Here is a 25,435-nt window from a genome sequence, read left to right as displayed (position 1 = left end):
GGAAGAGGTCAATTCTTCACGGGGCCGGAAGAGGGGCAACGAGTTTCTGAGAGAACGTCGGATTCTGGCGAGAGCTGAAACATGCACCATTCCTCCTCCTGTTTACTCCAAGCGGGTTTTGCAGAGACGGCAGTGCCCCGCTTGCTCTAGCTGCTCCCGTCTGATGCTCTGGTTCGGTGAGCAACTGACTGCCCCACACCTCCGCTCTCGCCATCAGGGAGAGCTCGAGCTGCTGGGAGCCTCAGATTATTTTCCAACGGGGCGAGACGGGCTCTTCACTCTGGTGCATCCCAAGCACCACACTTACAATGTAGGTTGCACTTAAAAAAAAATGAAAGCAGCTAATGGCCTGCGATGGCGGGGCACTTTTTGCCAGGCAGTAATGCTGCAGGCAAAACCTCTGAGCATTTTCAAGCTGGTGCAGGTCAACCTTCCCTGACTCTAAAGCAGAAGGGCTACTCCTCTAGAGCAGAGAGACAGGGAAGACATGCTTCCAACAGGAAACCCGTGCAAAGAAGACACCGAAAAGAGAAGGCTGCTGGCCTCCCACTGAACACACAGAAGAGCCGAACCCTTCTAACCTCACGATCGACTTCACTTCATTATTTCCTATTGGCAGTGCCCCGAAAGGCAATACCCTGACTTGTGCATACCTAATGGTCTATTAAACAGGCCTCCCGTCGGCCCCCGGCCTCTCGCTGCTAACGCGAGGGGCGGCACGAGGGTCCCAGTGAAACCAAAGGAATTTCCTGCACATTCCTCCAGCCGGAGTCAGCAAACTCCACCGGCTGGAGCTTTAACCTCATGGCACTGTGTTAGACTGGGGAGGGGGGGGGGGGGGGGGGGAATCTCAGTAAAGTGCTTTAATAACCGTTTAACAAGGCAATTAATTAAGCCAGCGGCAGGACGCCTATCTCGGATTCTGCTCCACTGGGCTCCGGCCCTTCTGATTTCCAAATAACAAAGGCGAGAGGAACGGGGATGGGAGAGGTGGTTGGCAACTCTCCAGCAGAAGGATAAGGATTGGGGGTGTGGGATTTGGGATTTGGAAAGGGAGTGGTTCTACAGGACAAGGGGTTGTTGTCGGCGAGAGGGAGCAGGAGGAAGGCGAGACGGGCTGGATCGAGGCTCCGTTATCTGTCGGAGTGTATTGACATTACCTTGAACCAGTATTTGACGCCTCTGCTCACCCCTCAAGATCTTTAAAGGCTCCGACGACAGATCCAAGAGAAAGAGTGTGGCCCGCTCCAGCCCGGATCGCCCTCAATCCCCCCCGTACACAGCAGCACCCCGCCCACGGTCTGCATGGGTTTTTTTGTGTCTTCTTTTCAGCCTCCTGTTACAGAGGCTCAAGGCTGCCAGCACGATCGCTTTCTGCTCCTTGAGCAGAGGGCAAACGGCTTTGTCGACTGCTGTTTCTGTGCAGCATCTCCGTGGGGCTGGAGACGACGGGCAGGGACAGAGTTCAACTTGCAGAAGATCCCATCTGCCTTGTTTTTGATTCCCTGACGCTGGCTAAGTGACCGGGCACAGCGTCTCCAACCCCCTGTCTGGAGCACAGAGGAATGCTGTGCCCGCAGAGAGACAGCACTGTTTGGGCAGAACTTAAAACACCAGCAAAGCGACCACAGGGCTACAAAACAAGCCCATAAAACAGGATTTATTCTGCTAAAGCTGACACTGTATTTTCTGATTCTTATACTTGATAGCTTGCCTCAGAGTTGACCAGTTCGGTTTTCTTTTAATTGGTTTCAAGGCTTCTTATGCTCTTGTTCAATTGGTTCATGTGGGACCGACTATCACAACATTATTTCTATCTTCTTTTATTAAATCACTTCAGTTCAATCAGGTTCCTGCAGTAAAGAAAAGAGGTTTTGCTGTGGCTCCGTGTCAAGCCTTTGAGAATCCAGAAGTTCAGGCAAATTGGGAAAAAAAAGGTCAGCATCTTTGCTTAGTCAATACAGGTTACGTCAGATCACTTCACTTTTTCATGCCTATTGTGCAACTGCCTTTAGAAACCTATGCACATTTCTAGATTGCTTTCCTAAAAGTTCACCACCAGGTCCTGCTGTGACTCACTGCAAAGTGCACCAAGACAGTCCTCCTTCAGCACCATAATAATAAAACAAGATCTGGTCGACTGGCCTGCAGCTGGTCTGGTGTTGATTAGAGCAGCATGTGTTCTTATTAAGCATCTTCGAGAGCACTTGAACGAACGATTCTGCATGTGCTTTCATCTATACAACGGAGGCTGGAAAAGTTATGATGCTCTTGCAGAAAGATGGCCCTGAGATGTGTTGATGTCCGTGGCTACTTGTAAATCACACAGCTGTTTGCACAATACAGGGGCAACGTTTGCAAATCCCCATTCTAAAGCCTCTGCAAGGATGATCCTGAACTCTCTCCCTGTTAGCAGAGGCTGAGACTCAACAGCTATTAACACCAACTGTCCCAAACAGTGACCACCCTCTCCGGGTCACTTTCCATGCAAGGATATGGTTTCACTTGTGCTCCAATGCACAGCATTTAAAAACAATTAAATCCATCAGGAACAAATACCTGCTGGCATCCACATTCTGAAGCGAGATTAGATGTAATATTATACTGTACATTTCAATGAGAGTACACTTGCACTGTATGGCCACAGTCATCCTTGAGAACAAAAGAGCACTATTAAGATGTGTAGCTATTGAAATAAAGGTGTCTCTTTTTCCAGGCATGCAGACATCTTACAGACACAGAGAAGCACTGTGGTGCAGTAGCAAGGTTCTGGACTAGAAGACTAGGAGCTAGAAGGTTGTGGGTTCGAATCCCAGGCGAGACAGTGCTGTTGTACCCTTAAGCAAGGTACTGTACAGATTAGCTCTTGTAAACTACTCAGTTGTATACATGTTAGCAAGTGTAAAACACACTGGATAAAAGAGTTGGTGAAACAAATTCAGCATAGTACATAATACCACCCTTCAACTGTGCAGCTATGCTTTCAGCAATGTCTTCCCAGCAGTTCGTAGATGAATGTAATGTAAAAAAATTTAAATTCTGATTTTTCACTTTTGAGCATCACCCAGGCTATCAAAAAAGAACCCTATAAGTTTTTTCTTCCTATATATGTTGGGGTGGCACAGTAGACACCCTGCAATGCTGAGGCCCTGGGTTCAATTCTATAGGTGCTGTCTGTGTGGAGTTCGTATGTTCTCCCCATGTTTGTGTGCGTTTCCTTTCAGTGCTTTGGTTTCCTCCAACTGTCCAAAGACGTGCTGGCAGGTTAATTGGCTTCTGGCAAGACTTTTCTCTCGTGTGAGCGTGTACGCGCGTCTGTGTCTGCGTGTGCCCTCTGATATCCTGTTTGGGGTGTACCCCACTTTGCGCCCCACTTTCGCTTGCTGGGATAGGCTCCGGCTCCCCCCACGGCCCCGCCACGGCCCCGCGGTTAGAAAAGGGTCTGCACCGCCCTGCAGGGGGCGCTCCGTGGGCGACGGAGGGGGGTACTCACGGTGCAGGCTCAGGGAGATGTTGACCACCCTCTCGTCCGTGAAGCCCTTCAGGTTGGGGATCTTGGCGCACTTGAGCTGCGTGCTGGCGGGCGCGTCGCCCACGTGGATCCAGCAGACCGTCTCCTCCGCGTAGCTGAAGTCCATGGCCGTGGTCTGCTTGGTGCTGGCGGACAGCAGGTTGTGCAGCGGGGTGCCGCTCAGGGAGGTGGCCTGGATGTTCTGGGAGTTGGCTATGAGGAGCACGGGAAGCCTGTCCACCGGCTCTGCAGGCGCCACCACGGAGAGACAGGAAGAGGGAAAGGGATGGGCGACTAAGGATTTGGGATAACACAAAAACTGCACCCACGACCCGGCCAAATCCTGATTTTCTGTTCCGAGATTCATCACAGAGAAAGACCTCCCTTTATGATACCAGATACATTCATCTCCTTATTTTTTGCAATCTCTGATGACAAGATCTTAAATGATACTCCCTGTTCCTACATCAACGTGCATGAAATTGATTCTTTTTTTTCTTATACTGTATACTGACTTTCTTATACTGATTCTTTTCTTTCTTATACTTTATCATATTGATACCCAACAACTTTGTTTCCCACTACATATTCATTCCGACTCATTCTGGTATCCACTTAGTTTTGTATGGGCCGAGCAGGATTTAATTTTCATTATCTTTACCTGATGCCAAGAATTTTGCTCATTACCATTTCAATCGCTGAAAGCAGTAAGTCTATCATATGTTTTTTTTTTAAACTGCTTTGCGAAAATGGCCAAACAAAAAAATGTGCATCTCACTTGTTTTTTTCCAGTGCTATTTTGGTCTATTGGCTTATATTAAACAAGCCTGAAATCCACCACAAACAGCGCTCGAATACCTGATTGCAAAACTATGACTAAATGGGGTTCCTGTTTCACTCTGAGTGGCAATCTCGTAGACGACCAAAACTCATGCATGGTGCATCAGACACAGCCTGATGCCAGAGACGGAAATTCAGGGAAGACCAGGAATCACCCAGGATTTCTTAGATAAACATGACAGCATGTCGGAATTTTTACTTTTAAACTGATGGTGCACCTGGAATGTTAGTAAGAAAGCATGCACATAATCTGTCACTCATAAAATATACTTTACATATTTTAATACAACTCGATTTTTTGTAGATTTTTTTTTTGCATTTAATATGAACTTTTATGCATTTTTACAGTGATTGGTGCTTTTTTGTTAATAAGTGTTACTTTAGACGCTGATGTCCGGAGGACTGAAAGGAAAACATGACAAATCATTTCACTGACATTTCAGTGATGTCTTGAGGATGGTAAACACGCAAGAACTCAAGGGGATCATTAATTCCAATGTGGTCTTCCATAGGCAGAGTGTACACATTGAGCTGTGGCACTTGATGGAAAGAACTCATTTGGGAAAGGGGACTTCAGTTCTCACGCTTGACTGCAGGTGTGTGTGTGTGTGTGTGTGTGTGTGTGTGTGTGTGTGTGTGTGTGTGTGTGTGCAGGTGTGCTGCAGTGAGGCAGAGGGAGCTACCGTTTTTGGCCTTGCAGGAGCGGTTGTCTGGCTGCAGCAGGTAACCCTCCACACAGCTGCAGGTGTAGGAGCCCTCGCTGTTGGTGCACGTTTGACTGCAGGTCCCATACACGGCACACTCATCGGAATCTGCAAATCGACACAGCCCACGCTACTGTTAACAGTGACATCTGACTCACAGAGGAAACTACCTGGGGGACATGACACAAGCGTTTCAAATCTCCAATCAGGACAGGAGGGACTACTTTACACAAAGGGTGGTGGGAACGTGGCACAACCCTTCAGCCATGTGGTGGAAGCCGATACCAGAAGGACATGCCCACAAGCTTTTCAAATCCTGAAAGGCTGCTGACAGTCAACCTACAGGACCAATGCAAGTGAAGCTTTAACCCAAAGAGACAAGGGGAACCCAGGAGGATGGGAATTTAGGATTGAGGCCAGGAGTCACTTCCATACGCAAAAGGTTGTGGAGGTCTGGAACAAGCTGCCTAAGCCATAATGGATGGATAATATGAAACAAGCGAACATTGGAGAAAGACAGACTGCTCTTAAAAGAAACAGGGGAAGACAGAGGGAAGGAAGAGGGAATATTCAGAAAAAAGGAAATGAAGTCCAGAAGAGAGACAGAAGAAAATGAAGTCTGTAGCATGAAGTTCCCCTCCTTCGCCACGCTGTCATGCAGACCGGCCAGTAGGCGGCCCTTGTCCCAGCTCACCTCTGCAGGTCCGTCCGTCTGCGTCGATTTCGAACCCGCTTTTGCAGTAGCATGCCGGTCCATTCTGTGTCACCGAGCAGTTGTACTGGCACCCGAAGTGCGTGCAGTTCAGGGCAAACTCTGCAAAGCAACACACAAGAGTGAGAAAATGACTCTTGCTTCTTGCTAGAGGACAAATGATCTCCTCTTAACAACATCAAGTGCAGTATTCTTCACAAACAGAACAATTACAACAACTGCACTTATCACTAGCTAGCAGGAAACAATTTGTGTTACCTGTCTTCATTAGTGTCGCAGAGCAGCGTTTAGAAGTTCATGCATCCCGTTGTGAAACTGATCATCGTTCAATTTCTTCTGCAAGCACGTATAGTCTTCACCATTATACTGTAGCTAAGCTCCTGGACCTCCGTTTGGAGGCACAAAACAAATTTGGGGTCCAGGGTCTGCCCTGATGATCTGACCACAACCCTGGCAGTACTCTGAACCCTGCTGAAAACTGAAGACTGGCAACACTGCTTTCCAGCGAACTGAGGCTCAGATGCCTCAGTACTGCAACTGTAGCTCAGGTGGAATCCCACCTCATCTACCACGCGGTCTGGATGACACAAACCTCAGCGGCCCTTTTAGAGGAAAATGGAAACTGGAGGTGTGTTTCCAGATGCACTTAAATGCATAAACCAGAGAGAAAGGGGCAACGCCCTATTAAACTATTTATGTAGTTTAATTAATATGAAAACGGCAATACAGCAATAACACAACTATACGCTATATAAAACAGATTAAATAAAATGTCATAATAATAAAATGCAGGGAAAGGAATGAACAGCAAATGCACAGCTCTTGTGCATAGCCTTCTGTCTGTCACTTATTGCACGGATCGAAGATTCATTCTTGCCATATATATGTGCCAAACCTGTTCACTGTCCTCCACCCCTTAAAATCTCGATTTTTAACTATCAGACACTTCTCTTGACTTGCCTTTCCCCTCTGTCCTTGTTTTTGGTTTACGAGCCCTACTGAGAGCGATGCTGCACGATAAAGAAAGCATGCGATAGGGTTTGAAACTAGTTCCCAAAGCTCGAGAGCATTCCGCCCCAGATTTGAATTTGGGAAATCTCCCCCATCATTTGATTTTTCACACATCATTTAATTTGTCCCGCATTATTTTTCTTTATCATCGCCGTCCGCGTATATGAGAACTTGCATCAGAATATTTGACGGAAAAAGCAATTCTGTTTATCTTAAGAAAGGAGTTCCAAGAAAGCAGCCCAATGGGATTCCTCATCTCTAGGGATTGACGTATGCAGACAGAGGGAGCTACATCTCTTCAGTCTAGAACAAAGGAAGCTGCGAGGAGGAGTGCTGATCCAGGAGATTAACCCAGGGGACTATCCTAGTGAATCCAGGACACAGGGTCACAACTGGAGACTGACAGGGAGTCAACTTAGACAATAAAAAACGTTGTGTGTACAGCAGACATCCCTGGCAGCTGGCTGAGGCCCAAGCTCCTGGCTCCTTCGGGCAGCAGTGGGGTGAAGCTTTAGATTCACCCAGCTGCTGCACCAACCGAGGAAGACGGGTTGCAAATGAGGAGGTGACCATCGGGCCCTTGTCATGTTCTCATGAACCAGGCTGCTCCGGCGGCGAGAACAACCTTGAACACGTTCCTCCTGCGACGCTGCCCTACAACAATAACACCAGCCAAGACAAAACACGGCCCGCCGCAGCCTGAGAAACGCATTTCAACAACCCCTGACTTCCAAATCACGGTTCAGATGAGTTCCCCTGGGCGCACAAGCGCACACAATCACAGATTGTGTTCGCTGATCACTGAGGTGCGACGGTGATTTCCAGTTTCGAAAACAGCAATGAATATGGACGTGCTACCAAAGGGCTGTGGATTAAATGATATTGGGAGGGGGCGTCGGGCGTGTTTACGAACGCGGAGACAAATCCAGATAAACACAGAGAGACAGAAACAAAGTGATCCAGAAAAACCTAGACAGAAAGGCTGGTGCAAAACAGACAAACAGAGACGCTGAAATGTGAAAATACAAAGATAGAAGGATGGGAGGGAAGATGAACAGACAAACAGGAGACAAGGAGAGACCAACACAGATAAATGCACAGGTGCTGTGGGAAAGAGTTAATTCGGCTGAAAACAGAGAACATTCCACCGGAAGAGCTGCAGCTAATCTCGCTTATCTGCCTTTTCTACTGATGTCAGGGGCAGATGTCAGAATGTGGGGCTCTAAGACAGATGGAAAAACGGCCTCGACAGCTCAGGGACCCAGAGAAAAGGAAGAAAAAACACACAAAAAAGTGCACACACGCACACACGAAACATGTTACAGAAGCATGGCACTGAGCAAGTGCTGCAGGATTTAAAAAAAACCTTGATAAGGAGTTCAATTGATCAATTAGCGGATAACGAATTGGGTTTAGCACAGTTTTATGCAGTGAAGGGTCCTCATTACACAAAGCCAAGCCTGCTCTGACGCACAATGGGGTCTTTGTGAGGCAGCTCTGAGCGCGGTCCCGCAGGCCAGAGCTGCGCCCGTATCGAATCAGCTCCCGAGACCCACCGCCAGCCTGTGCCAAGGGACGCCGCAGAGCAGGGCCTCCCTCCTTCCCCCACTGGCACTCCTGCCGGACTTCCCTTCCCTGCTTAACCCTTCTCCCCCCCCCCGAGCTCCCCGCGCAAGAGACAGGTGGTGAATTTGCACGCAAACAAGTCTTGTTTGGAGCTGCTACACAAAAAGCCCTGAATGTCACATGAGCCTCAAACTAGTCACCAGGCCTGGTTGTTGAAGGAGGTAGCCTGGCTTCTTTCAAGAAACAGCTAGATGTGATCCTACGTACCGGACTGGAGGCACTGCTTTACATGGAGAGTGGTGGGAGCCTGGAACAATCCCTCCAGCCATGTGGCTGAATCCGGTACTCTTGTTTCTTTTAATAGCTGGATGAGATGCTCTAATCAGGACATTGTGGTGGGAGTCTGGCACAAGCGACCCAGCCATGAATTTGCAGCTTCTTTCAAGCCTGGCTGGATGAGATCCTTGGATCAGTTTGCTTCTAACTAGTAACTGGTTAGACGAGCTCAGTTTCCTCCTGTCTTTTGCAACCTCTCTTGTGATATTACAAGCTTTAGAACTCAGGAGTAGGTATCTGTAGGTATATTAAAAAACAGAGCATTTTTAAAATTACCTCATGAAAATGAATGCTAATTATGTTTCCGTACTAGAGGACAAAGTGTGTTTGCGAACAGTACAAATGACATGGCACGCACATTTCCCATCAGGAAATCAGGAATGCCTGCTGTTCAGAGCACGAACCCTGGCTGGCCAGGGTCAGGGATCTGATCCCTGAGAGGCCAGCTCCACACTCCCTGCTCTTCACTCCCTGCCTTGTCCAGCGCTCAAGTAAAAACACAAAGGTTTAGGTTCTGCGTTTGTGAACGGTTCCCATTCCTACAGCAATCCAGTCCTCTAAATATGTCACAATATACAACCGACCAGACTTTATCATATCACCACAACCATTTTAGACTTCCCTAAAAACAAACTCTTCCCCTACATCAGCAGATTTACAGTGATTCATATCTGAACTGCCAGCACATATTTGTTACCAGACACAATGAGAAAATTCCTTTATCACAGGAATGGCTAAAAGAATTGACTAAAAAACAGCTCTTCTTTACAAAGCAGGTTTCTCAACACCAAGAGTGAAAAAACAGAACTTCACTAAAACAGAACGAGCTTGCATTCCTTAATTTTCTCTTCTGAAGGGAAACCCAAGAGTTCAGCGAGCCGATTTTGAGATACCCTAGAGATACTTTGTTACCTCATGGTGCAGCAAAATGGACAGGAGCTGGATTCCAACACTGATCCTAATACACAGTCTCATACATCTCAATCTCTTCCTATTCATATTCACACAGGTGTAATCAAGCAGCCTGCGTGTACAAGTTAAGACACTCCTTGATTTTCAGACACACATGAAAGAACACCCACACCTGGGAGACACAGTGACCATTCTGAACCGGCAGCCCCACCTGGGAGATACACAGAGGCCATTCTGAACCGGCAGCCCCACCTGGGAGACACAGTGACCATTCTGAACCGGCAGCCCCACCTGGGAGATACACAGAGGCCATTCTGAACCGGCAGCCCCACCTGGGAGACACAGTGACCATTCTGAACCAGCAGCCCCACCTGGGAGACACAGTGACCATTCTGAACCGGCAGCCCCCCCTGGGAGACACACAGTGACCATTCTGAACCAGCAGTCCCACCTGGGAGACACACAGAGGCTATTCTGAACCAGCCGCCCCACCTGGGAGACACACAGCAGCCGTTCTGAACCAGCAGCCCCACCTGGGAGACACACAGAGGCCATTCTGAACCGGCAGCCCAAGCTGGGAGACACACAGAGGCTATTCTGAACCAGCAGCCCCACCTGGGAGACACACAGCAGCCGTTCTGAACCAGCAGTCCCACCTGGGAGACACACAGAGGCCATTCTGAACCGGCAGCCCAAGCTGGGAGACACACAGCAGCCGGTCTGCACCAGTAGCCCCACCTGGGAGACACAGAGCAGCTGAAATTGTCTCAGTATAATTAAGGGAGAACTTCAGGCAGGCCAAACTGCTCGAGCCTGAAGTGAAATATAGCTAGAACACCAGGATTAACACCCCTGCTCTTACAAACAGGGTAAGTCACTTTAACTTGCATCAAGAAGTAATTGAGCCCAGAGCCGCAAGGAATAACATGGGGGGGGAGAAACGATGGGAATCTGCAATGGAATGGCAGCAGACCAAACTTGGAACAAATTCAAAGCCTGGCAGTGAGATGTTATAAAAATTTGATGCTTCCTCCCACATTTGCCGCTCCTTATAAATATTTCAGCGGCGGCGTGCTAACACGCATCTCCGCGCGGAGTGACAAGGAGAGGACTCTGCGAGAAACAGATCTTACAGATTCGCTCCCTTCAACCTACTTCGCTCCCGCATCCCCGAGGAGACAGGAGTCGCGCAACATCCAGCGGACGGGGGCCCAGCGCACATCAACGGATGTGACAAAGAAGCAACGCTGTCTTATCTTCACACACCTCGGAGGTACACTCAAAACAGGAAACAGACACTGACCTGAGCTAGATCAGATCAGGTCCTGTGATGCACAACACCTGAAGCAGCTCATAACTCGCAACTATGGAGGGGGGTGTTGGTTAGTTCTCTAGCAACCATGTTACTAGACGGAAAAAAACATGTATATGAAACAGACTGGTCAAAAGTGGTTGGACCATGTCAGACTAAAATCTTCCTTTATCTTTTTCCTTGATCTCCCTGGGCTGTTCTCCCCACACCACTGACCGCTGCTCCTGTGCTCCTAGCATTCACACTAAGCCCAGGAATAACGCTGGCTTGGGGGGCAAGAATCCACCAATGGCAGCGCCATTTCCACATCTGCAAAGGCTTGAACTTTCTCATCCTTCAGCAGAGCGCCGAAGAAGCACGGCGGAGAAGGGGAGCGCTCCTGCCCCAGCTGGGATGAGCCGAAACAGACACGCGGGAGGACAGGGCCTTGTCAGCCAGGTCTGTGGCGTGCACACCGCGGTCTCAGTCTCACAAATGGGCTGTAATACAGCACGCCACGCAAAACAATTTGGCTTCTCTTTTACGGCCTTCTTTTTTTTTTTTAAATGATTTTTTCTGATCTCTGACTCACGCAGCTTCTTGTAATACATCATACCCTACCACGCGGTATAATCATCAACACAAGAACTTGCTCAATGTTGGCTTTCAAGTCGACGGGTTCAGTGCTGCTGAGCTATCTATCATGGTGTCAAGAGAACTGGAAGCAGATCGGGAAAAAATTACAGACAAATAAAAGCAATGACAATAAATGCATATTCCTCCCCCGTTTCCTGCTCCGTATCATGTTCTGCCTGCCTTTGCAGTGCCTGTACTGTCTGAAACACAATCAGGCTTGAAGCACTGTAAATATTAGAAGCTGACACACAGCTGGTATTGTCTGAACAGACATGTGTCTAAACAATGAGCTCTCAGACTACACAGCACCAGGCAGCTCTTCCTTTTGAATGCAGCTTAACCGATGCCGCCAATTAGCTCACAGACCTCTTTCAAACCCGGTTCCATGATCAGGAACCCTGAGCTGGTGGGAGTTGCACTGGTTGATCCTGGTTTGAACAGTGGCATCGAAAGGTGACACGGACTTCGTTTAGGCTCAGCTCTGTCGTGCTCTCTCGGCAGGCCCCCTGCCGCCTCCTTGCTTACACCCAAAAGAAGGATGTTTCCGTTCTCTCTGTCCTTCCCCCCTGCCCCTGCTGTCCACTGGAATGTGCGTTTTTAGCTTCGGTCTCCCGGTCAGACCTCAGCTGCGACGCTTTCCAAACCACACCGATGTGGACCTTCCTGCGCTGCAGCCTTGTTCCCAGCTCACCTTCCTGCAGGCTGGAAAACGTCAACGGGGCTTTCAGACGGAGACCTACCAGCCTCGCCGCACTCGTTTTACACAGACCTGCAGATCCCCCAACGCCCCTCTCCTCCTGCCTGCAACCTTCGTACACTTCTGAAGTGATGGGAAAAAATGCAACATACAAACTAAAAAAACTGGACACTGGCAAAACAGCGTGGTGGAGTTTAGTATCAGGCTCCCTGCAGCCCTCGGGTGCTCAGGCTAGGAGTCATTCATTCCTCGGAACAGCGTCTTCACTGCAAGTCAGGAATGAAGTACTAGCCTGCAGCTATTTCCCTTCAACCTCTGCTTCCAAAGGTGAAGCTCAAGAGCCAGGCTGTCTGCCCCTGCGTCTCCCATTGTCTGCAGTCACCCCATTTCCTCTCCCGCTACCTGTCCATACACGCCGGGGTGGAGCGGTTTACGCACACCCCCATCGGCTGCGCCACGGTCAGTGGCAGTGAATCAACCCCCACCCCACCCCCCCACCCTGAAGGAGTCTCTGACAGCTCACAGGAAAGCGTCGCCGCTGGAAATCCGAGTCCGACTGCCTAGGAGCTCCACGGGAAACTCGGATTCCCATCAGGAAACACCTTCTGAGAGCTGTGCAGCCCGCCACGCTCCACGCACACGAGCCTGCAACATTTCCACACGGTCCGACCGCCGTCCTTGGGGCTCAAGGGCTCACTCCCACACGCCCACGCGGCACAAGATGGGGTTAATGTTACCACTACCTGCCTGGCTCTTTAAACTCAAGAGCGCCGTTCTGCTTTGCTTTAAAACGCCTTGATTCCCAAACAAAGCTAGAAACCAAAAATCCATTTCAGCCCCTTCTAAAAAAGTCCAGAAACATTTTATGCAAAAGTCAGCAGCAAGGTGCGTTGCACTACAACAGCCCAGGGATTTGGGTGCTTTATATGACTGGTTGATTGATTGCCGGTGACGTCTGATTTATACACTCTGTAAGCTCTTCTAGGGATGCACTTGCCTAGTAAGACACTTCAGAAAATAAAGACAGCCCAATCAATTGAAGTCTCTCCTGTAAAACCCTGTTCTACGGACACAACACCTGCCCTACAGAGTGCTAGGTTCACTCTGCTGAGAAAGCCTACATATAGACCACCCCTTATCAAACTGCTGACTGATCGCTGCCACAAAGTACTAGTTGCTTTGGTACTCTTTTTTTTACTAAAAAAATTACTCCATCTTTTTAACCTACAATGCAAAAGAACATGACCGAGATTCGATTTTGATGTTCAAAACGCCAGAGAAGGCAACTCAAAAACATAACAGAAACTAGGACCAGATTCCCTGGACACCAGCTTTGGGGGACGACAGTGATCATTTGTATGCAGTCTCTGGAGAGTACTTCGACCTCAGCCATGATGACATGCGCGTCTTGTGTGTCACCTCCTTTTATACCCCAGGGAAACAGGAACTCCTCTGAGGCCTCTACATTGTTCCAGAGAGTACGTTAGTTTCTGTTCAATTGAATTCACAGAAATAAAGAGAGTCGTGAAAACATGTGACTCTTGTTTGCTGAAATTTAATCAATCATAACCTTACTCTGTGCAAGCCTATTCTACTTACAATACAGTCATTTTTAGAATTGTTTTAGGAAAGATATACCATTAAATCTGGAACTCATTCTGTTATGTTTTTTTATCCTATTTCATCACAGGTATGAATACATCAGAAGGGATCTGTAAACCGATAATTGTTTCTGGGATATGAATAAAATGTGCTTTGGCTGAAAGCCCTCCACAAATTGGCAGGTTTCACAGCTTCACAATCTCCTGAGACACCAAAAGGATCAGGTTTTTTCAGCTGGTTTTTCACCCAGAACTGTCTCTAATAGTTAATCCCCCATCCACTCACTGGAAATTAAAATACAGGTAACAATTTTGTAACAGACCATTTAACCCTGTACCCACATCCAAAAAAACAGTGCCCCAATCTACCGGTGCAACAACAAACCAGTGCACCGGCGAACCAGTGCCCCAATCCACCAGTGCGCCAACGAACCAGTGCCCCAATCCACCAGTGCGCCGACGAACCAGTGCCCGACAAACCAGTGCCCCAATCCACCAGTGCGCCGACAAACCAGTGCCCCAATCCACCAGTGCCCCAATCCACCAGTGCCCCAGTCCACTACTACACTGATAAACCAGTGCCCCAACCCACCAGTGCACTGACAAAATAAAACTGGCAATCAAAACAGCTGTGCCCGAATCAAGCCAAACAAGAACGATTTCTTTCCTCACACACAGGTGGAGAAACCTGGCATGTATCTGGAAACAGCCCTTGCCCTTGTCTCTACCCATGGCCACGCCCTCGCCCTCGCCCGTCAGCCCTACCTCGGCAGTGTGGCCCCTCGTCCCAGCCGTCGGAGCAGTCGTGGACCCCGTTGCACAGCTTGCTGAGGTGGATGCACAGCTCCGTGCCCAGGCACTGGTACTCGTTGGGAGGGCACTTGGACACCCGGCTGTGGGGACCTGCAAGACACAGTCGAGCGGATCAGGAAGGAATCGGCCTGCAGCGCGAGAAAAGTGATTTTATCGAGATCTGGCATCACTATCATGTTTTTTTTTTGCCTGCAATGCTAGGGCAAACCTGCAACAGCCTACAAAAGCATGGAAACCAAACACAGTCCTTCCGGGTCTGCCCATCATCTGAGACACAGGGGGAATCTACGAATCGGGTCTCTGCTTGTTCTCCGAGGAAAAATGTGACTTTCGAGTTTCTTCAAAGCAGTCAAAAAAAACAACAACTCCGAAGTCTCATTTTTCACTCGGGCTCAAAGGAAATACTTCCAAACACTTCGGTGGTTTCTCAGAGTACACAAGTTTGGAGCTCAGAGAAGAGACAGCAGAAAACACTCCCTCTGCCTGTAATGCAAAACAAACAACGCAGTGGAAAAGCATCATAACGGCCATGCGCCGAGAACGAGCTCATCAATCACTGCCAGTCTGAGCATTACCGGTCAGTTGTGATGTAGCCTTCAAACGCCTTGTGTGATGCCCACGTTTCTTTTATATCCAAGCAATAACACAGACCTGACGAGTCCAGGTGCTTGGCTGCTCTCACTCATTGAGCCTCTCCAGAAGGGCACAGCCTGTCCTGAACGAGACCTAGGTGACTTGTCCTTAACTGACTGCATCTACATGAGTCCTGGTGTTGTGCTTTCCTGACCAGCCCAAGACAAGTCTCCTCCACAAAGGCAGTGCAAATCCTCTGCGATCACACAGTCAGGGACAGAGCTTACTCTCTGCAGAGGTCGGCCTGGATAAAGGCCTTTGCCCACAGTGAATAAATAGAAGACAGGGCATGCAATTTTGGTTATGAATAATACTTTTTTAAAGAAAAATACAGAGAAGAATAACAGTGCATGCTTTTATTACCATCAAAACATTCTGGCTGCAAAGGTGTGGACATCCTTTTTGTGCTTTTTCAGGACTGCCTTAGTTTACTATAGCCCTGAATCACATGCACCAAGGGTCTGCTGGGGGCTTTTTCTGCACCTCCCAGCCGGGCGCTGCTGCTGTGCACAAGAAGAATCACAAGACAAAACCACGAAAGCTATCGGGAGCTCACGGGCCCTGCCACCGCGCAAAACCGTACCAGCCAGCCGCCGAGACGGCTGCCAGGGTGGAGTGCATTTCAGAGCCCAGCGAAGGCACCTGAGGCGGGGGGAGGGGATGCGGCCCTTGATCTTGTCTGCTAGCAGCAACATGAGTCAGCCGCTATCTGAGCGATCTGGAGGAGGGCCAGCGTTAACCGATGTCTAGAACGCCGCGCCGGCGCTCCACCTTGTTCTGCCACTGGCACGGCTCTCTACACCGAGATACGATCAGGTCTAACAGGAGCTGCGCCGACTGTCGAGCTTGCCAAAACCACACCCACACCATCACCGGGTAAACACAACTGGGAGGCAGACCGCGCAGCTTTTGAAAACCGCCTCACCACCCCACCCCTTTAATCACTGCCGAACTGAAGTGCAGTAACGACATCAACGCTGCAGGGAGTTTCTCCTCCAGTCCTCCAAACAGATGCATTTTTATTTTTTTTGGGGGGGGGGACTGCATGGTAGCTCACAGCCAGTAGGGGGCGCTGTCACTGGCTTCAGCACACAGGTCAGAGTGAGAGAACAAAGGAGTTCTCAACAGAAGACTAATCCCATGGCTTTTAGAAACTGTACAAGCGCCACAAACCACATTCATAAACAAACATGGCATTTTTCAGAAGATCGCTCTGCTCTCTTGCTTGCTGAGAATACCTGACAACGGTGGTTCTCTTGACAATGCAAGTCTGGTCTTAACAGCTGCTTGGAGTTCTTATTTGGAACCACAACAATTGTGACTGGGGAGCAATGTACAATTTAGATTCTGTGCTTTCTTACAAAGACCTTCATGTTTTAGATATTTTTTTGGTGTGGAGAGGGGTTTACTGTGTTATGCAGTTATGATAATTACAGTTATCCGCCTCTGCAGTTTCAGACAGGATGCTTTAAAGAAGCATTAAAGTGTAAAAACAAAAGCAGCACAGAAAACAAGGAGGCCTGTGTGCCGTAAAAGCTGATTAACAAACTCAAACGAGCAGGCAGTAAGTATCCACGAGAAGCATGAGTGACATTCTCACTACAGAACGAATTGCCAAACAATCTTACTGCCACTAAGCTGCTATAGTACAGGCGCAAAATCACTGAGAGCTCTCTAACTGCTGGGACTTATTTAATCTAGCTCAATATTATTTCCGGCTCTGGAGTCTCATTTGAATTAACCCGTCTAAGTTGTTCCTATGGAGCGTGGGGGGGGGTTAAATAAATAAAACAGAAAATTAAAAATGTTCCTGCCAGGAGTGGGTTCCTTCAGTTCATCCGCGGTTTCTGGGAAGAGAGGCGTCTGCTCTTCTGCTGATTCTGCATGATTCATATCGGTGCCACAGGGCTTCCCACATGTATCTTTCGTTACTCTTCACCTTTAAAGTGCCATTAGCATCACACTAATGGAGGGGAAAACGTGCTATTTGTAACATATAATTCACAACATACACAGGTGCATTTACGTAAGAGGTACTTATTTCCATACGTAACTCTCCACACAATTGGTGGGGTTATAAATGTGCCCAATATGGTGAGAAGGGGCATCTGTTTGTTGACAGGGCTGACTGTACCCCATGACCAGGCTCCAATGGGACCCTGTTTTCCCATTCAACCTATCTGGATCAGCTTGGTGTTTTTATCCCTGCCCTGGCAGGCCTGCAAAGAGCCATCTGGGGGTGTGGGGGAGCCCAGACACCTGTCCCAGCAAATCCAGTGATATTCCCACCACTTTCCACAGCAGCATGGCAAGCGGCACCTGCCCAAGGAGAGCCCTGCACAGATTTTCACATCCCCCACCCCCCAGGGTGACATCACTTACTGGCCCAGAGACAGGAAGAACAGAAACCCAATCCTCTCGCGCCTCACAAGCACTTCAGCAATCCCCAATCTGCACTGCTGCCAATTGAAAACACGGCCCGTGTGGAGGCCAGGTGGCACACTCAGGAGCCCCAGAGCAGGTAGCAGCGGACTGCTCACACGGCGCTCCCGAAACAGGGGACCGGAACACTACAAAACGCGGCACAGGAGGTGCACAAGCGAGCTTGAACAAGACTGCAGCGAAACAAAGACCGTTTCGTGTTCTGGGGGAAAGGCAGCAGCACATTTCCACTGCCCTTGTGACCCCTTCTGGTTTTCAGGAAATCATTGTCTCTCTATTAGCGACGGCTCATTGAGACACATGGCAGCCTATTCCTTCCTGCGCTGTCACCAAATCCCATGCATGGGGCTGGCCTGGAGAGGAATGGCTGCCCTAGCAATTGCGCACACACACCCCTGTGCTCCTGGGAGACTGACGGAGCAGAAAATAGCCTCCTCTTGCAGCCCGGGGTGCGTCTGAACACGCCTAGCACGACTCAGCACTGGGAAGGGGTTAGGGCAATCGGAAAAACAGGGCAGGCAGGACAGCAGAGAGAGAAGCCTGCTTCTTGGAGAGCGTCCTGTCTCAACGCCATGCCGTCAAAGCAGTCACGGCTGCCTGCAAACTCCAGGGACTGGACTGTCCGGAATCTACGACCGCATCGGTTTCACAACCACATCAACGGACAAGCTGCTGAAAAATGACTCAGTACAAGGCTCTTCACAGATTCACGGGAAGCTCATGTATTTACAATAAACACAAGCAAATTATAAACAGGCTTTTAAGGAAAAAAAACAGACGCCTTCCCCCGGGATTATTCCCTGAATGCACTGTCTGCACGTCGATTATACAGGTAACTATCACGGTTTTAAAAACTGCACAAGAAGGGATTTGCACTGTCCTGGACAATAACCTTATTGTACAGTAAGTGCCAATTTCCTAAGCACAGCAAATATGAGCAGGCCACAATTAGAAAGAACCAGGCTGCCATGTCAGCCATCACAGAGGAGAGGTACAAGAGTCTTCCTGATCTTGACTTTGGAAGTGGTCCAAATTCTCAGAGGTTGAGAATTGATCAAGCCAACCCAGTGGACTTCTTCGGGATCCACAGTGAAACACGAACCATGGCACACAAGAGGAAATCGAGTGGAAACGAAGTGTGGGGGATCTGGAACAAACTGATGCCGACTTGTCAAATTGGTCCCCCACTGCCGAGCAAAGAGGCAGAAGAGTCAAACAGCCCCCTCAAGCTTCTTGCCTTTCTTTTTTTATGTTCTTATGAACATGATTCAAAACCTGCTGGGTAGCCAATGGCCAGGAGTCACATGACAGTGACAGCTGGTAGGAGATGGAACTGTGTTTGCTGGAGGCTGTTCCTGACCCAAGCACTGAGCCTCAACGCGTACCGGCAGAAGGAACAAGCCATCTGCAGTGCTGACTGTGAGCACAGGGGGCTGGAACTGTGGAGGAATGCTGTGGGCTTTGGACTCGCTTGAAGACCGTGGGATCAAATCCCAGGTAAGACACTGCTCTCTTTCCCTGGAGCGAGACACATCACCCGAACGGCACCAGCAACATACCTGGCAACATAAAACCGTCACTCAGATAAGTTAGCAGTTAGTAATACAGAACACAAGTCCCGTGCTCTGCACTACTGATAAATGCAGAAGATCACTTTGATCTCCAGTGGGTCGGTGCTGACTTCATACCACATTACTGTACGTCCAAACCACCAGCCAGCTTCTCAGCGATCATAAAGCAAGTCTCTGCTCATCCACCCGCTGAAACAGGCTTTACAGGTTCAGCTATTTCTGCGTTCCCATTATTTCACCGCCACTTAAACTAAGATCTCAGAACTGTACAGAGAAAATTATAATACTTTCACAACCCTCAGATTTACAGTTTCACTTTTTCCCTTCAAATTTGTGTCATATCCAGCCTTTTAATTTCACCCTTGCCTAGCAGTGCAGCAGAAGCAGGTTATTAAGACACAAAGCACAGTGGGCAAAGCCCTCTCTGCAGAGAGGGTACGAGGGGGAACGTTTCATGCATCACAGAATACAGTAAATTACATCCTGAAAACCTATTAGTGCGGCTAATCATGATAATTGTATTATTCTAATGAACTCGCTGATCACTTAATGGTGATAATAAATGCTGGGGAGAGCCTTGGTAAGGTCGTCTCGCTACCTTTCCTCGGTAATACGCACAGCGCTCCTCCAGCACGGCGTGCAGTCACTGGATTGATCCTGTGGTGCTCAACAAGAACCAACCAGTTCTAAATCTATTGATCTAGGGGTGCTGGCTCCACTCTGGCAAAACACTGTTCGCTACTGGTGGGGCGTGTATTGATCATGACTTACAAATCAAGAGACTGGAAGTCAAAGCTTCAGGCAGCTTAGTGGGGGAAAAAAAAGAATAAGGAGTTCCTTCTCGTGGGCCAACTGCATTTATGTCATTCACTTTCTACACCCTTAGAAATCATCATTTCAATAAGGTACATTTATATAGTCTCCTCCCTCTTCATATTGATAGATAGATAATACTTTATTAATCCCGTAGGGAAACTGATGTGTCACAGCAGTCCAGCCCAAGACAAGCAAAAACAGACATCAGAATAGTTATAAAACAAAAGACAACAAAATAAATCAAAATAAATAAATACATAAGTGTGTGCAAAATGTGATGATCATAGTCACTGTAAAAACAATATAATGTGTGCAAAATGTGCATAGGTTTATACAGACTGATTGTCCAAAAAGTACAATGGAGCAACATGCTGTCCATAGACGAGCAACTGAAGGGCTAACAGTCCTAGCCTAGGGCAGCGTTATACACCCTGTATTATACATAAATGTATACATCGTCCTCATTTTGGATGTATATATTTTTGTTTAAAAGTTATATAATCGTAAAACACTAGGGAAACAAACAGGAATAGACCATTTTCTGTTGTGATGTACAGTCGAAAGTGTACTGTAAAAGTAAGGCTGAATAATGGTGGTTTATATGTAAAATGGTTTTGTTTTAATCTCTAAATTAAAAAAAAATATTTTTCATTAATTAAAATTGTATCTCGAGTCTCACATCAAGTACATTAGCCAGGATCTTATCATGTGTCAAGATGGGCACCCTGGGAGAAATTGGGCCACAAAGCCATGTGCGAGAGATTGCGACTTTGAAGCACTACTAAAACAACTGCGCATTGTCAGCTATAAAGGCCTGGATTGTAATTATCCCGCTAAATAAATATGGACAGGAGGACAGGGAGGAAACAGCATAAAGAACAAGAGCAATAGTTCAATAGTTCTGAAACCCTGACAAAAGTAATATCCATTCCAAAAGCAATCTCTTTTCTCAATAAAGCCTCTCTCTATTCTTCTGGCCAAGACCCAGGGAGCAATAGTAGTGTTTGAGCTGACAAAGACAGGGATTACTGGAGCAGGGAATGAGCCCACCGGACCAGAACAGGGTTAATATCTCATCTCGGCATGGCCATCAGGGCCTCCTGCATCTGGTCCTGGCTAGCAGACAGGCCACACCCCCACCGCCTCCTTCTCCTTCCTCCCCTGGGGTCACTGTTGTGGTTATATAATGACCTTCAATTTTAATTCCCTGCCACGCTCTGCTCCTTGGTATAAAGGAGGACATTTATCCTCCAGCTTCGGGGGTCCGCACAGATTCGAAATCTGATTTAACTGCTGTCAAGAGCTAATGAAAATGTTCCACTGTGTAACAAATTATTTTTTTCCACCTCTTTGCTTGCTTGCGCAGCCTGAAGGACGGGCGGCTGTTTTGCTTCTTATTTAAGTGACGGTTTTTGAAAGTGTGTGGGGTTTTTTTTTTTCCTTGCTTGGCAAGACACGATTTCCTCTTCACGGGTCTTGCTTCCCAGAAGCGGGCGAGCTGCAGGCCGGCTCCGAGAGCTCCCGGAAGCAGAGCCCCGCCGCACCTGCAGTCTGCAGGCCTGGGCAGGGAGTGGCCTGAGCTCTGCAGGCAGTGAGTGCAGCGGCGCTCTCCTGTCTGCGCTGGTGCTGATCCTGTCTGAGCTCTCCTCTCCCTGGACTCCCGGGAGTGGCGAAAACTGACTGCGACAGGTCCGAAACTGATTCGGGAAGGCAAGCAAGCACCCCCTCTTGGTAAAAAGCACTAAATCTGCTCGCATCTCCACCGGCATATTTCCTGTTTTGAAGCGTTGGACCCACTGAGCAACAGGGCCGGAGGCACACAGAGACCCAGGGGACCAGCCAGTTCCACAACCAAGAGTGATATCGGAGCCAGCACCAGCCGGTTCTGGCAGAGGCACCCCTCTTCCAACAGCATCCTGAAGCTGCTCCCTTTTTATTGAACCAGAAGCTTAGTAGAGCAGTATGAAAGCGGCTACGAGTAATGGAAGGATTGGGAATAGAGTGGAGGACCCCTTGAAAAGTGCATATGTTTTTTTATCAGTTGAACCCCAACAGACAGGGATCCCCAATGAAGCTGGTGACAGATTAGAAGCAGTCTGAAGCAAATCCCAAAAAAGCTCACATGTCCTCCTCTACACCCGTGGGTTGGGGGGGGGGGGGATTACAAGTGGAAATGGTTTCAAAGCAGATGTTTTGGAGAGAACATACAGGGGAACTGCAGCGCTATCTTCACATTTTGGGGTTAGAAAGAATGAGCTTTGATGAGCGCATTTCAAACCACGATAAAAGTGAGATGTACACAGTAACTTGTAGAAGCTCCAATTTACATCACAAAATAGCTGACATTTACAGGTATGTGCAGCCCCCTGTTCTGCGACTCGGAACAAGGCGACAACATTTCCAGTAACCTGTCAACTCTGCATGCAGATCACATTGGAACATTTCTGCGGTGAAATATCTGCTGCACAACCTGTACTTATTCGCTCGTACATCACATTCCATTACTCACTACAGTAACTAGTGAGCAGGAAGGGCCACGTCACGTCTCAATTTGTGGATAACAGTTCGTAACAACTTGGCGACTTGCAGTACTTCCACTAAGTTCACGATTTTGTGCATAATTCGAAATCAATCATTTTTTTCTATAGCATCAATTAATTTATGTTCTTACTGAGATTTAATAACGGGTCTGAAAAATTGGGACTGAGATTCCCCTTTAAAAGTTTGTAGATTTGGTTCGCTTTCTTGGCCAACAGCTGATGACCACCCCAACTCCCAGCTGCGTCCCTTCTTCCCTCACCCCTTCAGAGACTTTTAAAAGTGTTCGGCTGTTCTCTGGAGTGCTCCGGGGCCCCACGTGTCCTGCATGACACCGTGCTGAATCCACCAGCCCCAGACTCTCACCCGGTGCCTGCCCCACAGATGGAGTGACCGAAGGAGCACGCAAGAGGATGAGGAGGGCAGATCGTGAGCGAGCAGCGGGGCACACAGGAGGAAGGAGGAGAGGAGGGCACAGACACATGGGAGAAAAGAAAGAACTGCGAGCAGGCTGCACGGAGACAATGCAAGGGCTGCCACCTTTAGGGAGATGAAACGGCAAAGAGATTAAAGCACAGGGAGGAGGAGCTCGGCCTTGGAGAGGGCAGGAGGGTTAGAGATAAGGATCGAAAAGGTGAGGGAGGGCAGACAGACCGCTGGGCAGGGCTCCAGTGCCAGGGTGGCACATGCTGTGAAAATCCCAGCTGACCCAAGCAAGGCAGAGAGCCCCCAGGGGCCCTGGGCTCAGGCAGCAGACTCACACGCTGGCAGGAGTTGACCAGAGGCAGGAGTTGTCCCACAGTCCAGAAGCCCCTCAACTCCACTTTACCCCATCCTGCAAATCCCACCCATCAGTCCTCAAGGACACAGGGAAGAGCATGCCAACTCCACATCCGGGATCGAACCCAGGACCCTGTAGCTGCGAAGTGGCAGCAGTACCTCCCAGGCCGCCTGCTTCATCCCCGAGAGCGCGTTTATGAGGATGAAAATCATTATTTTCATAACCTGCACAGACACTCTTGAAGAGCTGCAGTTTAAAGAGTAACTTGATGAAACGGGTCCTAAACTTCTTAACAAACAGGGCTCAGGAGGACAGATGGGGGAAATGGTTATCTGACATTCGCTACACTCCACCGGGCCTGTGTGATGTTCCCCCTGCTGTACATTTAGTACACTAATGATATTAACAGTGAACATACAGAGAGACATCTCATTCAATATACTGATGACACAGCCCTGGCCATCTTATTAAAGCACCCAGAAAATCATCATGGGCCCATTCCAAATGATGAGTTCTCTTTGAAGTTAAATGCCTTGAAAACAAAGGAACTAGTCACTGATTTTAGGAAAGATGCAACACCCCTCCAACCTGTTGGCTGCACTTAACAGTCAGCCTGTGGACATCGTCAGTAACTACATAATGCTACAAGCACCTGGGACGGGTGAGACAGAAAAACCTAAGACAGGACATATGTTGTTACAGGGTTTATAAAAAAGGCCCACACAGACGTTTGTCTGAGGAAACTCAAGATAGAACTATTTTAACACTTTCCTAGAAGTCATTTGTTGAAAGTGTCTTAACATGCTGTTTCGTTTGCCACCAACATCAGTATCGTTATTTTTAAAAGGCTGGGAAAATTCAATGAAAGCAAGCAGTGAAATAATTGGGGGCCAATCAAATCAACCTAAATATCCCCTACAAACAAAAGGTCATAAAGAAGCTGAGAGCATTATGGAGCGCGTGTCTCACCCCCTCCATTGTGAATTCCCACTGCTCCCACCTGGGAGACGCCTCTGTGTCTGCAGGTGTAAAAGTAACAGGCTCAGGAAGTCTTTCATTCCCACTGCAATAATCACTCTCAAACAATGTAAAGTAACCCTCTCATCTCCTGTCACAGCATTTTACCGTCTTCTCTGTTGGTAATGTTTGTCTTCCTTGTTGTTATTGTTGTTCTGGACTGTGCTGTAAAGGAAATGTCCCCCAAAGCATAATAAAGCTTGAACCGAACTATTGATTTTCCACTTTCTAGACCTGGGCTACCTCTTAACTTTTCCAGTTCCTTCCCTCGGGCTCGTCTGTGAAGCAGAAGGACCTCGGACAGCCGCAATCCACCCTGCTGACTGAGAGACCCAGCGAGCATGCGGCGCTGAAGCACTGAGATTAATCATCGACGCTGAGCAAATACCACACTCCGAAAATTCTGTTCAGATTCAGAGTAGGCCCAGGGAATAGTTTCCAATTCCTTTTTTGCCCTGCATCCAAATGTTTCCAGTTAAACATGTTCCAGGGAACTGTTTTTCCTTTTTTCCTTACTTGAACCGTAACTCTTTCCTTCCAGGCCATGTCTGCTCTGTGCAGATAAATGGGTGGGATTGTTGTCTATAGGACTGACCAACTCCTGCAGGATAACAGCAGTCCACTCTCAGGGTAAGACTGTGCTTGACTACAAGTCTCCGGTGTTGACCCACCAAAGAGCTACAACAAACTTGCCATGTTTATTTTTTCTGATTTGATGAAGGTGGCCCTACTGTACAGTGCTTTGAATTCTTTGAAAAATGTATTTGAAATAAAACCTAATTTAATACTGTACTACAGGCTGAATTGGTGTGACACAATGGCCTGCTGCTGCCTCACAGCTCTTGGGTCTGTGGTTCAACTATAGAGCTGCAGTGCCTTCTGTGTGGAGTCTGCATGCTCTCTGGTCAAGGGTTTGAGGCCCCAACTCCACAGGATGAACCGGCTATGAGTAATGGAAGGACTGGGAATAGGAAAGAAAGTTTCAAAGATCGGCTGGATTCCACACA

At 48.3% G+C, this 25,435-nt stretch overlaps 1 protein-coding gene and 1 long non-coding RNA gene across 6 annotated transcripts in view; one reads left to right on the top strand and one right to left on the bottom strand.

The window, feature by feature from the left end:
- lrp1aa (low density lipoprotein receptor-related protein 1Aa) overlaps positions 1 to 25,435 on the bottom strand; it is a 180,466-nt gene that overhangs the window by 113,787 nt on the left and 41,244 nt on the right. For all 5 annotated transcript variants that reach the window (XM_088633603.1, XM_088633605.1, XM_088633606.1 and 2 more), the window contains exons 3-6: positions 14,583 to 14,720; positions 5,750 to 5,869; positions 5,035 to 5,163; positions 3,494 to 3,757 (exon numbers count right to left, since the gene is read on the bottom strand). In XM_088633603.1, coding sequence (XP_088489729.1) covers positions 3,494 to 3,757; positions 5,035 to 5,163; positions 5,750 to 5,869; positions 14,583 to 14,720 — 651 coding nt within the window. The remainder of the gene's footprint in view (positions 1 to 3,493; positions 3,758 to 5,034; positions 5,164 to 5,749; positions 5,870 to 14,582; positions 14,721 to 25,435) is intronic.
- LOC148678481 (uncharacterized) lies at positions 18,115 to 25,220 on the top strand. Its single transcript, XR_015939179.1, has 2 exons — positions 18,115 to 19,202; positions 24,661 to 25,220. It is a non-coding gene; the product is annotated as an uncharacterized LOC148678481 (long non-coding RNA).

Source organism: Lepisosteus platostomus, chromosome 1 (assembly GCF_059453375.1).
Source record: "Lepisosteus platostomus isolate fLepPlt1 chromosome 1, fLepPlt1.hap1, whole genome shotgun sequence".
Taxonomy (NCBI): domain Eukaryota; kingdom Metazoa; phylum Chordata; class Actinopteri; order Semionotiformes; family Lepisosteidae; genus Lepisosteus; species Lepisosteus platostomus.
The sequence above is the reverse complement of the archived record's forward strand: the minus strand, read 5'-3'. Positions and strand labels throughout refer to the sequence as shown.